This window comes from Ceratotherium simum, chromosome 24, assembly GCF_057802395.1.
Source record: "Ceratotherium simum simum isolate JZ-2026a chromosome 24, ASM5780239v1, whole genome shotgun sequence".
Lineage (NCBI taxonomy): Eukaryota > Metazoa > Chordata > Mammalia > Perissodactyla > Rhinocerotidae > Ceratotherium > Ceratotherium simum.
The window spans coordinates 381,279-394,214 of record NC_141923.1 but is presented as its reverse complement, the minus strand read 5'-3'; the positions used below and the strand labels follow the sequence as shown (position 1 = coordinate 394,214).

The window sequence follows — 12,936 nt, the reverse complement described above, 5'->3', positions numbered from 1 at the left end:
GCACAAATCCCCCATGATGGAGGACTATAAATCTGGAAGAAACATTTCTTAAGCGCATGTGGCTTACACACAAATGCTTGTTCAATAAGTGAAATGTGTTCCTTCCTCATAGTGATGGCATAACATGAACAATTAGTGGTTTCATCGTCAGGGATGGAGGGACTGTACATAAGAAGAGAGTCCGGGAGAGCAGTGGAGGGAGGACCAGCCAGCTCTTGGACAAATGGTCATCTGGGGCAGTCACCTCATGCAGCAGTGAGTCAGCCCCAGGGTGCTGTGTCATCATGCTGGAGCCACAAGGACACAGTCCACAGAGACCTGGACGCCATCCCACAGAGCTCAGAGCACAGGGTGTCCATCCTCAGCTCTCCCCAAAACCACAGGTGAGGGAGGTGACACTGTGACAGTGGGAGTAGAACAGGATCAGTTCTATGTCCACCTTCCTTTGACCAAACACACATAATATCCAAGCTACTCACATGCACTTGCATTTCCCAGAGGAGTCCAAGCACACAGGACAGTGGGACGGTCCTGGTCAGTGGAGACTGAGAAAGTCCCATCAACTTTTCCCAGGTGCTGCTGGAGCCACAGCCTGAGACACACCTGAGCTCCAGGTAAAGGGTCTGCCCCCAGGAATTAGACCACAGAAACCACGTCCCCCATTTGGTGAAGCAGAAGAAGTAAAGTGAGATGTGAGAAAAAAGCCCAAGGAGTTAGAGAATGGACTAGCAGAATAGGCGTGATCGAGATCAGTTCTGAGTCTGATGTGCACGGTTGAACATGGGGAGCAGGGTCAGATATGAAATACATTAGGTTTTGTAGGTCACTGACCCTGGTCCAGACTGTCTCTTGGCTGTAACCTGACACCCACAGACCATTCTCTTCAGGGAACCCCACTGAGGTCTCTGTTCTGAGTCTCCATGAGAAAGAATGAGCAGGTCCCCTGAGCGTTCTCAGGACTCTGCTCCTGGTGACCACTGACAGAGTCATTTCTGCCTCCACAGGTGACACTCTGCATTTGTGCAGATGATACAGTTTTTCTCATATTACAACAAACTTCTGTAATTGAAGGATAAGTGTCAAGCACAGAGGAATGATTTCAGAGAGGTTCCCTGAGAATCTATAAGAAGAAGCCCCAGACCCTGACAGGAAAACAGCCCTGAACTGTGAGCCTGCGCCTGCGGCTGACTCTGTGTCTGGAGGCCCCGAGCGCCCCCTGCAGCCCAGCCCCTCCTGAATCCCTGCAGGAACGTTTGTGTCTGAGCCCGCACTGACTGTCATTGGGGGATTGAAACCACACGAGCCCCTCCTGTATGTGGAATCAGTCACCCTGAACCCACCACTGAACCATAATTAAAACCATAAGCAGGCCTCCTTTCCAGGCTTTATCAATGCATTTCCCACTTGTGGAAAGGCCTTCCCGCACTTCCCAGAGACTGCAATCATGAACCTAACAGATGTTTCAGATTCCCTTAGTGTGTGTGTTTGTCATCAGCCTGGACATACACACCAAGCCCTGGTGGCAGTACCTCTGCCTTGGCATGGTGTCAACTGCTGTTGGTGCCATGAGCGTGGTGTCAAGTCAGTGACCACCACTGAGAGTCTTTCTTCTCTGGCTTTGGATTCATAATGTCTCTGTTGCCTGATGTCCAGACTGCACTTTATGCTGCTGCTTGCTGGCTGGTTGTGCACTGAGCTGTGCTGTGCTGCATTGTGGAATTAACACAAACTCTTTCATAGATTTACCTGACTTACTTCAGAAGCTTTGATAATTGATTGGAGTTTAGGCACAAGTGTGTCTGTAAGAGACTCTGCCTTTTGCCAACGTGAGAATGTTTTCCTTCTATTACAACAGACTTTTCTAACCAGAGAACACAGAGGTAAGCACAAAATCACACATCCAGAGAGACTGTCTTGAGGAAACTGTTATATGAAAAGGAAGCCACGACAGGAAACCAGCCCTTAACTTCCATGTGTAACTGCCTCTGTGATGGTCCCTGAGCTCAGGGCCATGAGCGCCCCCTGGTGGTCTTGAGCCCTTCCTGCAGGGAGGTTTGTGTCTGGTCTCACAATGACTTCTCCTCACTGTGTGTGTTGCACAGTAATACACTGCTGTGTCCTTGGTTCTCAGGCTGTTCCTTTGCAGACACAGCGTGTTCTTGGAGTTGTCTCTGGAGATGGTGAATCGGCCCTTGACCGAGTCTGCATAGTATGTGCTACCAACAATACTAATAATGGATGAGACCCACTCTAGCTGCTTCCCTGGAGCCTGGCGGACCCAGCTCATGGCATTGTCATCAAAGGTGAATCCAGAGGCTGCACAGGAGAGTCTCAGAGACCCCCCAGGCTGCACCAAGCCTCCCCCAGACTCCACCAGCTGCACTTCACACTGGACACCTGCAAACACAAAGACATCCTGGTCAGGAAACTCTCACACAGCCACTGATTCTCTGACTCATATCCTCTCTCATACTCAATGTCTCTTGTTCTCCATAAACTACCTCATAAAATAGCAACAAGGAAAACCCAGCTCAGCTCAAACTCCATGCTGAGTGGTCTGTGTTCAGTTCTGATCCCTGAATGGGAACAACTGGGAATCCCGGGGCTGGGGCTCCTCTCCAGAGCTACAGTGTCGGGGCTGGGCTGGTTTTCATAAGCAGAGGGAGGGCCCTATTTGCATGTCCTCTGACTATGCAGCAGGCTCTGTGTTGAGCACCCTAAGGGAGGACAGTGCTCCACAGTGGAAGCTAGTGTCTTTGGGCAGTTTGGTGGCAATGAGAGTGTTTGAGAAAATATGATATTTTGATATGAGATTCTTCTGTGATAGACTCTTAGAACCCATCATTTTAATCATTTTTGTATATCCACACAAAGCATGTGATGTAGCTATCAACTTTACCTCCCTTTCACAGATGAAAAACTGCAAAGGGAGCCATAGGGGGTTTGTGTGATGTGTCTGAGAGCATATTTCAGGTGAGAGTGAGCCCAATATCTGGGCCTGTGGTCCTAACTGGGCCTGACTGCCACCCTGAACCAGCTCCATGACAGAGCGGGATGTGCCTGGTGAGGTTTGCAGAACCGCCTTCTAGTGATCAGAACATGGCAAAATAAATTTGCCATTATAGTGCTCACTGAAAGAATGTAGAGAGTCTCTAATGTATCTGGTGTCACTCTATGACTCTATCTAATTATTCATTCATTTATTTGTAATAATTTTAAGGCGGTATAATTGACGTACAATAACCCACACCTATGTTAAGGATACAATTTGGTGAGTATTGACATATGTGTACACCTGTGTGACCATCACCATAATCAAGGTTGTGAAGGAATCCATCACCATTGAAATTCTCTCCTTGTTCCTCTGTAATTCCTCCCTCTCGCAACTTCGCTTAACCCAACTTGTAGACAGCCAACTCCTGTTCTTTGTGTTACATTAGATTACTTTTCCTTTACTAAAATGTATATAAATGGACCATATGTATTTTGTGAATTCATAGGTATTAATTAATAGGTTTTCATTAATACATATATCAGTTCACATCTATTGATATGGCATCTCTTTGTTATGCTTATAGTGTGAAGTAAAGTTCCAAAATTATTTTCTCCATGTGTATTTCCATCTATTCCAATCCCAATAAACAGGTATATTTAAGGTTTATGTAGCACAATTGAATGTCAATGTCATTCTTTCCAAATATACTATTTCAATGTGAGAGGGTATTTATTTCTATGCTGTGTTGGTTAATTTCACATTAAAGCCATAACAATAGTTTTCAAGTATACGTGATGCTAATAAATTTAATAAATGATGAGATAAATATTCACTTTTAGGTTTTTATTCTTTATTAGTTGAATAAGCACATTGTAAATTTCATAAATTGATAATAGAATATTTCCAAGTCAAAAAGTTTCTTTTCTTTTGTTTTTTTGGATAGACTCACCCTGAACTAACGTCTGTTGCTATTCTTCCTCTTTTCTTTTATTTCCCAGGGCCCCAGTGCGTGGTTGCTTATCCTAGTTGTGAGTCCTTCTATTTCTCATATGTGTGTCACCAGGACAGCGTGGCAACTGACAGAGGGGTGGTGTGGTTCTGAGATCTGGAAATGAACCGGGGACACCAAGCAGTGAGAGCATCTGGGCTGGCTCTAAAAGGTTTATTTTCAGATGGAATTCTTATACAGTCGTTTTCAAAACAAACTCTAGAAGTTATGAGGTTATCAGCAGTCCCGAGGGCTGTAGAATGTCCAGCAACAGGGAACTGGAATCAATCTAGGATTTCCAGGACACATTCACTCTTGAGACCTGCTAGAGCGAGGTCTGAAAGTTTAAAAGAACACGAGGGGTTTCTACTTCAGGATCAGATCACTAGGGCGCCCCACATTGCATATCGGGGGCAGCATGTACAGCAGATGCCCACCCTGCTCTACAAGGAGAAGGGTGTGGGTGAGGTGGAAAGTCCCGTCTGCAGCACCTAGAAAAGGCGCCAGAGGGTGGGTGGTTTGCAGCTGCAGCAGGGTGCTCTAAGGAGCACCGAGAGCTGCCTGGGCGTGGCTGAGGGCAGTGAGAACGAAGAGAAGTGAACCCATTGACCGACATGGAGAGGATGACACGGATTGAAAGACTTGCTGCTCCACTGCGTGGACAACAGAGAAGATAAAATACTCTGAGAAAAGACTGATGGAGGAGAAACTGTCTGAGGTGTAGACCACCAGGAGCCAACACGAGCCTTTAACGTGGTGTTTCGTCTCCAAGCAAAGGACTATAAATGAATGTCTTGTTCCTGGGATCAGTGTGTCTCCCAAAATGCTGCTCTCAGTGAATTCATAAAAACTTCTCCGGGGCCGGTCCCGTGGCTTAGTGGTTAAGTGCTCACGCTCCACTGCTGGCGGCCCGGGTTCAGATCCAGGGCTCGCGCTGATGCACCACTTCTCCGGCCATGCTGAGGCTGCGTCCCACATACAGCAACTAGAAGGACGTGCATCTATGACATACAACTATCTACTGGGGCTTTGGGGAAAAAAATAAATAAAAAAAAATTAAAAATAAATAAAATAAAATAAACTTCTCCGACCTCCAGGTTCTCACTATTAACGAGTCCTGGAAACCTCCTTTTAAATGTGGTTTTGACTTCCTTGAGTTAGATGAATTCTCTAAATAGATTAGGATAATGAAAGAAACCATAGCAGTACTTGTCCACCTCCTAATTAACATTGTTTCTTGAAAAAGAGAGACTAAGACCTTCAGAGGAAGCCCCTTCCCTGCCCCCTCTGCACGTGCTCCTGGCCTGGAACCCTGTGCTGGGTGGTCCTGAGCGCCCCCTGCAGTGCAGCCCCAGCCCTGCAGGGAGGGCCCTGTCTGGACTCACAGGGCATTTCCCTCCCAGTGTCTCTAGTCCAGTATGAAATGGCTGTGCCCCGGCTTCAGAACGTGCTGCTCAGGACACTGTTGACACCACCAGGAGTGTGAGCCTGGTACTAGGGCTGAGGACACACATGGAAATAGTTACCCCCTAACTACACTTAAGCCTGCAACTGGGGGTCCCCTGGAGACACTCCACCTGCTGGAGGGGGGACCGCTGAGAAAAGAGAGGAGGTGTTGTCAGCTGACTATGGCGAGGCAGCAGTTGCAGGTGTATGAAGAAATGCAAAAAAGGAAAAAAACAACACCACTGATGAAAGATAAAAAAAAATGACAAATAACAACGAGTCATTCTGAATCTCTGCACTGGAAGACTAAATAAAGATAATATACCTATTTTATTCTGTTTAATACTTTTACACCCAGAAGAATGATGGTGATATGTCTTATTTGTCTGTGAATAGCACACTGCGTCATGCTGACTGTGCAGGGTCTATATTTTCTCCATTGTAACTGGAGAGTTGTCTCAGCCTTCAGTTGTGAGTGTTTATCCTTGTACACTGATAGTGGGCTGACTGTACAATGCAGGGTCCCATGGCCTTGTGGGAGCAGCTCTTAGAAATTTCTTCCCAGAGGATTTCTTCTGTATAAATGCAAACTGAAAAATAGAAGCCATGCGAGTTAAAGGATGCTGGCACATTGCTAGAATTCCCCTCAGTCATCACACATTGATCTAATTAATCATCATTAATATGACCAAAATTTCGCCCAGAGGAAAACCAGTCAGGTTTGCTGGTTTCCAGTCAGCCTCATCAGGTTCTAAAAGCAGTGAGGGTCTTGGCAAAATATGAATTCACTGGGCAGGTATCAGCTTCACTTGTGCTAAGAGACAGTGTATTCCTGCTCTGTGCCTCTCTCAATGCACCAACATAGCACTGGGTCTCCCTCCTTGTGTAACACATCCACTCATGTGTCCACCCTCAGCCACCATTTCCCCTTCTCTTGATTTGACACTGATTTTAACCCTAAGTTTCCAACTTTGGAAGAGGTGGTACAGATACCCACTGGAAGCAATTCCACTCTAGCAAGGCCATTCCCCTCTGTCCACTCCATCCTCATGGGGTAGACTTACACAGATACAGAACAAGTGGGATATCTTGACCACCAGGCAGTGGAGCTGCATTCACTGGTGACCTCGCTTCTGTCAGATAGTGTGAAGGAGCAACACCTCCCCTGAGAAGCTTAGGACTTCTGACATGAAGGTTTAAAAAGCATATTACAGCTTCTTGCTTAGGAACCATCCTTTTACTTGGCAGCCACATCAGAGAACAGGAGGTAAAGTTGAAGTGGTGAGGGGAGAATTGTGCAGTCATACCAGCATCCTCCCCCACAGCTCCTTCCCCAAATACCCCTAAAGAGTGGGGGAGTCTATTGAGTGGGAACCCTCTCGTGCCCTCCCTCATATTGAGTGTGAAGAAGATATCATGGGTCATTATCCACATCTCTATCACTCTTTGCCTCCTAATTATCCATTTGTTTATTCGTAATAGTTTTAAGAAGGTATGATTCCCACGTCTTCCCTTAGCCCAACTTGTAGACAGTCCACTCCTGAAATTTGTCTTTCTTTAGTTTAGTTTTAACTTACTGAAATGTATAGAAATGGACCACACAGTGTGTATTTTATTTGTCTGTATTCTGTCACACAACATCATGCTGGTGAATGCAACCATTGTGTTGTGTGTGTGAGGCATTCATAGATTGTAGTGATGGGAAGTATTCCAACAAATGATTACAGCACAATGTGTTTATCTATTAAACTTCTGATTGGGATTGGGATTGTTTCCAGAATCTGAGAAGTACAAGCATAGCTGTTGCTCAGCTCTGGGATGTTCACAACTGAGGAAAAGTTGTTCCTCTTATTACAGCAACAACAACAACTATACTGGATAAAGTACAAATTAGTGACCTAATTGAACACACCAGATAATTGACGTTATAGTGCAAACAACAAACCTTACATCTGGAGAGAATCAATTAGTTTCCAGGAGAAACAGTATGGGAATAACAACTTTTCTGCTGCAGAGACCACCAGATGTCTTACAAACTAGTACAAGAATAAATGAGAAATATTTAATGGATTACTCGAAGCAGAGTGTGGTGAAGGTGCTATTTTGTGATAGTCTCAGGTCCACATAATTAGAGAGATATCTATTCCCTTTAAAGCCTGTTCCTCCAGGATTGAGGACACAAGCCAAGAGCTCTTCCCCCAAGATTGTTCTGTCTGGGAGAGAGGAACAGCACCTACTGCTGAGATGCACCCAGACCCACCTCTTCGATCACCGCTAAGTACTAAGTAATTAATCTGCAGGGAGAAAAGCACCAAAACTAGTATCCTAAGGATCTAGTGGAAACCAATAGGAACTGGGAGAGGAACAGAGGCACCTCCCACAGAGGACATTTCAGCTCAGACTATGGTGTGTCTTTTCATCCTCTTTACCGTGTCTTTTATGGAGCAACAGCTTTAACTAAGTCCAACTTAACGTTGCTTTCAAGGTTCATGCTTTTGCATCATCATATTTCTGTTTGATATTCCATTTTTCTTCTGAAACCTCTTAAAGTCTCATATTCCCCTTTCAGTCCCACTTCAGGTCTCTGGCATCATTGTTGAGCTCTGTTACTGAGCCTCATTCTGTGTCAGCACTTGGTGGGGGATCTGGGAAGAGTGATCAGGGCTCCATCCTGATGGAATCAGGGTCTAGGACACTGGTAGAATTGAGGAATATAAAACAAGGGTGAAGGTTGGGTGGGTTTCTGTGGCAAACTGGAGGGAAGCAGACAGTGGGCAAGGATCAGGTCTCTGTCCAGCTGGTTCTCATTATCCATGTGGATTCTCCTGTGGAAACTGAGAGACATGGCCCAAGGGCGGCTTTCACAAACCTACCCAGAACATGACCCAACATGTCTGTGATGGGTTCCTACAATTTTGCATATCTTCCTCCCTGTTTCATGGGAAAATGTGAGAGCTTCTTCCCCTCAGGTGGGCTGCTTATCCATCCAGGAGACTGAGGGGCAGCTCTAGAATGAGATAATCCCTGATCATCAATGTCCACCCAAGTGGATCGTGAGTGAAAGCATAAACTGTGGCAGGGAGAACAAAGAACCCCACGGGGCAGATGTCCTAAGGGGATGCTCACGACATGTGGAGTCAGTGTGTGCCTGTCTGAGGGCAGAGAAGATGCGCTCAGCACACAGACTGCCTGGACTTTGCTGGTGTTTCTCAGGGACGATGAGAATCCCTCAGGGTGTTGTCTTTGTAAAGATAGAACAACAGGACCTATAGGAAGTTGATGAAAATGTCCATCATCACTGGTGATATCGCATCTGCAAACAGACAATGTTATTTTCTTATTTGCTGGCTGCACTGAGAATATGAAAAAGTAGAGCCAGGGGAACAAAACATGAATTGTCCCTGGGGGCAGCTGAGAGCTTGGAGAGGAAATCCCTGATCCCACAGGAAGCCCCTTTCACACCATCCTCTGCATCTGGCCCTGGGTCTAGTCTCTGTGCTCTGTGGGTTCTGAGTGCCCCCAGTGTCCTGAGTGCCCTCTGCAGCCCAGCACCTCGTGTCTCCTGCAGGGAGGTTTGTGTCTGGGATCACAGTGACTTCCCCTCACTGTGTCTCCTGCACAGTAATACACGGCTGTGTCCTCAGTGGTCATGAAACTCAGCTGCAGGGAGAACTGGTTCTTGGACGTGTCTCTGGAGATGGAGGTGCGGCTCTTGAGGTATGGGTTGTAGTAAGTGCTACCACTATAGCTTATGTACCCCATATACTACAGGCCCTTCCCTGGGGGCTGGCAGATCCAGTTCCACTCATAACCACTGGTTGTGATGGAGACTCCAGTGACAGCACAGATGAGGAGCAGGGTCCTCGAGGGCTTCACCAGTCCTGGGCCTGACTCCTGCAGCTGCACCTGGGACAGGGCACTTGGAGGCAAGGAGAACTCGTCTCTGTCAGTCACATGCAGTCACAACCATCCCCACATACCCAGGTTTGACTTCTGAGACACTCACCTTGGGGAGCCATCACCAGGCAAAGGAGAAGACCCAACAGTCTCATCTTCTTCTAGACCACAGCTCTGCCTTCCCCAGAGACGTCAGCCCTGTCTGAGGAGAGAGCTGTGAGCTCCCCCAGCCCGAGAGTGGATTTTACCCTCGAGCATGACGAGAAATTTGCATGTGGGGAGACTTGTCCTTATAAGTGGGGAGGCACTGAGGTCAGTGTCCACAGTCCTTCCAGGGACTCTGTGGGCATCTCTTCTCCTGATTTTATGTGTTTTTTGTGTCTCGGATGGGAGGAAACTTGGTCATTGAGGTTCTTTTTAAACAGATTTGAGGAGACCCCCACCTTTCCAAGGCCAGAGCTGCCTTGTTTCATGCCTCTGCCCCTCCATCTTCACCTTGGCCCCTGCCTAACCCTCCGCCATCCACTCAGGATCCATGTCTCAACTCCCCCATGCTGAGCCCAGCACAGCTCCTGCTTTCTTTCCCTGGAATCTCTTCTGTGATGTGGTTCTCGTCACACTGAAAGTTTGTTACCTTGCTGTATTGTTGTGACATGTGAGTTCCAGGTGGGCCTTGTGCTCCATCCGTCTTGTGCACTTGTGAGTGGAGAAGACGCCACATGTTGCAAATTTCAGGTGGACCCGCGGGTATCCTCAATCCATCACTCACCTGAGCCCAGTGTATGTTCTTTACACACTCACTGGGATATGCCCCACCCAGGGTCAGCATTCATTCACTATTAGCCACATGAGCAGCAATGTGAATCCCCAGCTCCCTTGTCTCAGGCATGGAAACCCTGAGCCCTCCTCACCCCCAGAGCCCCTCTGCAGGGCAGGCTGAGGCTCCTCTCTGGGGATTTGTAGACATGACACCTGTGTTCATCTCCCTCCACTCACCTGCCTTGTTGGCCTCACATCCTTGACTGTTTCTACTGGGAGCGATCTTTATAAATTGGTTGGACAAGAATCAATTTCTCCTATTCTGCAACTCAGAATTGTCCCAAGACACAAGGCTATTAACAGAGGGCGGGGAAGTGGGCTGGAGGGAATTGTTCAGTAGGAAATCTTCATAACGATTATTTTGATGCAACACAGGCCTTTGGTAACTATGCAGGGAGGGGATGATTTTCAAACAACTGCCTTGTCAAAGATGAATGGGGACTACACTGAAAGGTATTGCAATATAACTTTAGGTGTCTAATGAGAAATTGCCCAGACAACATTCATAGTCCTGAAGGGCACAGGCTCATAAGGTAAATGCTGAGCTAGATATGTAGAATCCACATACTCGTGAAAGCACATTTAAGGGTCATTGCAAAGACAGTTCAGGGGTTTGGTATTATGATTCATCACTTCATCAAAATCATAGAAATGCATAAAGATATCCACAATCACTACATTTTTCAAAGTCATATTTTCACACAGAAATGGATGCTTCAATATCATCTTTGGCAAATATGTACACATAATTGTGAAAAAGCAGAGAGTCCTCATGACTGTATTCCCCTCATATTGAGTACTGTGACAGTAATTTTATCTGTGCAGCTACATTTTCCACATAGGCGACTGGGAGATGCCTTGTTCTAGAAGTTGGAGTCTGTATAACTTTGTCTAAGGCTCTGTGCACACACTTCCCTTAAGACAACCCACACCATATGTCAGGGAACCCTAACTAGTTTTGTCAGAAAGAATCACACTTTTTTAAATGGAGAACAGATAAAAATAAAAACAAGGATATAAAAATAAAAACAAGTAGTATTCCATTGTATTGTACTACTCAGCCATAAAAAAAGACAAAATTATCCCATTTGCAACAACATGGATGGGCCTGAAGTGTATTATGTTAAGTGAAATTAGCCAGAAAGAGAAAGACAAACACTGTATGATCTCACTCATATGTGGAATATAAACCAACACATGGACAGAGACAACTGTACTGTGGTTACCAGGGGCAGTGGGGGTGAGGGGTGGGGGCTGGGCACAAGGGGTGAAGGGAGTCATATATATGGTGATGGACAAACAAAAATGCCCAACCCAAAATTTCACAATGTTAAAAACCATTAAAACATCAATAAAAAAATAAAAATAAAAACAAGGACTATTGTAAAACTGAACATCTTCCTAAAATTGAATGATGATGGCACGGTAGTAATTGTCCCATATCCTCAGTTTCTAGTGTTATATGAGAGATTGTGGTTCTGAGGCAGGAAAGTAGAGACAGGCTCAAGGCGTTGATTTGCTTATAAGAAAGGAGACTGCAGACCCTGACAGCAGACCACTCACTCCCCTGCTTCCCTTTGCAGCTGCCCTTCAGTCAGATCCCTGTGGTCAGAGAGTCAGGTGTCTCCTGCACATGACTCACCTCCCACCCTCCAAGTTTCTTGCTGCTTCCTCTGCTAGGTGGCCTCAGGGTCCTACATCTCAGGGTATCCTGGGCTCTGGGATGTTCCAGAACAAGAGCTCTGTCCTTGTGCGTCCTTATCACTGTCCCTCTACTTGAATATTACAGCTCCTTTAAATCTCATGCCAGGCGACCCTCTGCCAACCAGGAGCATCCTTGTGTCCATCATCCGTGGTCCTCCTTCAGGTAAGTCCCTGTCATTCCTTGAGGATTTACCAACGAGTCCGCTGTCCTTTGGTCAACAATACTCCTAATAATTTGTAAAGACTAAAGAAACTACACAGATAAAATTTTTCAAAATATAGCCATCAATAACCTTGATTACATTTTCTTAATGATTGTAAGTTCTAACCATCTCACCCACTCAACCCTATAGTCCTACATAAGAAATTGTTGTTTTCATTAACTGAAGTAAATATGTGTCTATTTATAGAAGAATACAGTATCCATAGTCATTGAAAAATCACCAAGGTAATACTGACAAGAATATTGTGTTGAGACAAAACATATTTATCGTATAAACAAGATAATTAGTCCTTTAGGAAAGTATAACAATAATATGGTAAGTAAAAGCAGTCATGTAACCGACGTCACAATGAAGTTAGAGGGTCCTTCCATCACCCCAACAAATACATTATTTCCACTCCTAGTCAATCACTTTTCAATTCAACGATCCTTGGCAACCACCGATGATCTGTATATCCCTTTAGTTTTGCAGATCCCATAGTGTATGGATGGAGACACACAGTGTGTAGACTCTGAACTCGGATTCCTTCATGTAGGGTACTGCACATGAGATTCATCCATGCTCTTGCATGCATCATTTTTTTCTTAAGACAGCTGTTAATATCTGCATACAGGTTTTTGTTTAAACATAATTTTTAAGTTTTTTTATTGAGGTATGATTGAATTACTCCAAAATTTACATAGTTAATGTGTACACCTTGATGGGTTGGAGGTAAGTATACACCATGGAACCATCACCTCCACCAAAAACATCAAGAAAATCATCACTTCCAAAAGTTTCCTCCTTCTCTCCTTTTTTTGTGATAGGAACATTTAACATAAGACCTATCCTCTTAAGGAAAATTTAGCTATAGAGTGCAGTAT

General features: G+C 45.5%; 1 gene segment (V, D, J or C); it reads right to left on the bottom strand.

Annotated features, from left to right (window-relative positions):
* Positions 1 to 4,426: 4,426 nt before the first annotated feature.
* LOC106802492 (immunoglobulin heavy variable 4-61-like) overlaps positions 4,427 to 12,936 on the bottom strand; it is a 35,989-nt gene continuing 27,479 nt past the window's right edge. The window contains 2 exon segments of the V gene segment in view: positions 4,427 to 4,474; positions 9,036 to 9,291. Coding sequence covers positions 4,427 to 4,474; positions 9,036 to 9,291 — 304 coding nt within the window.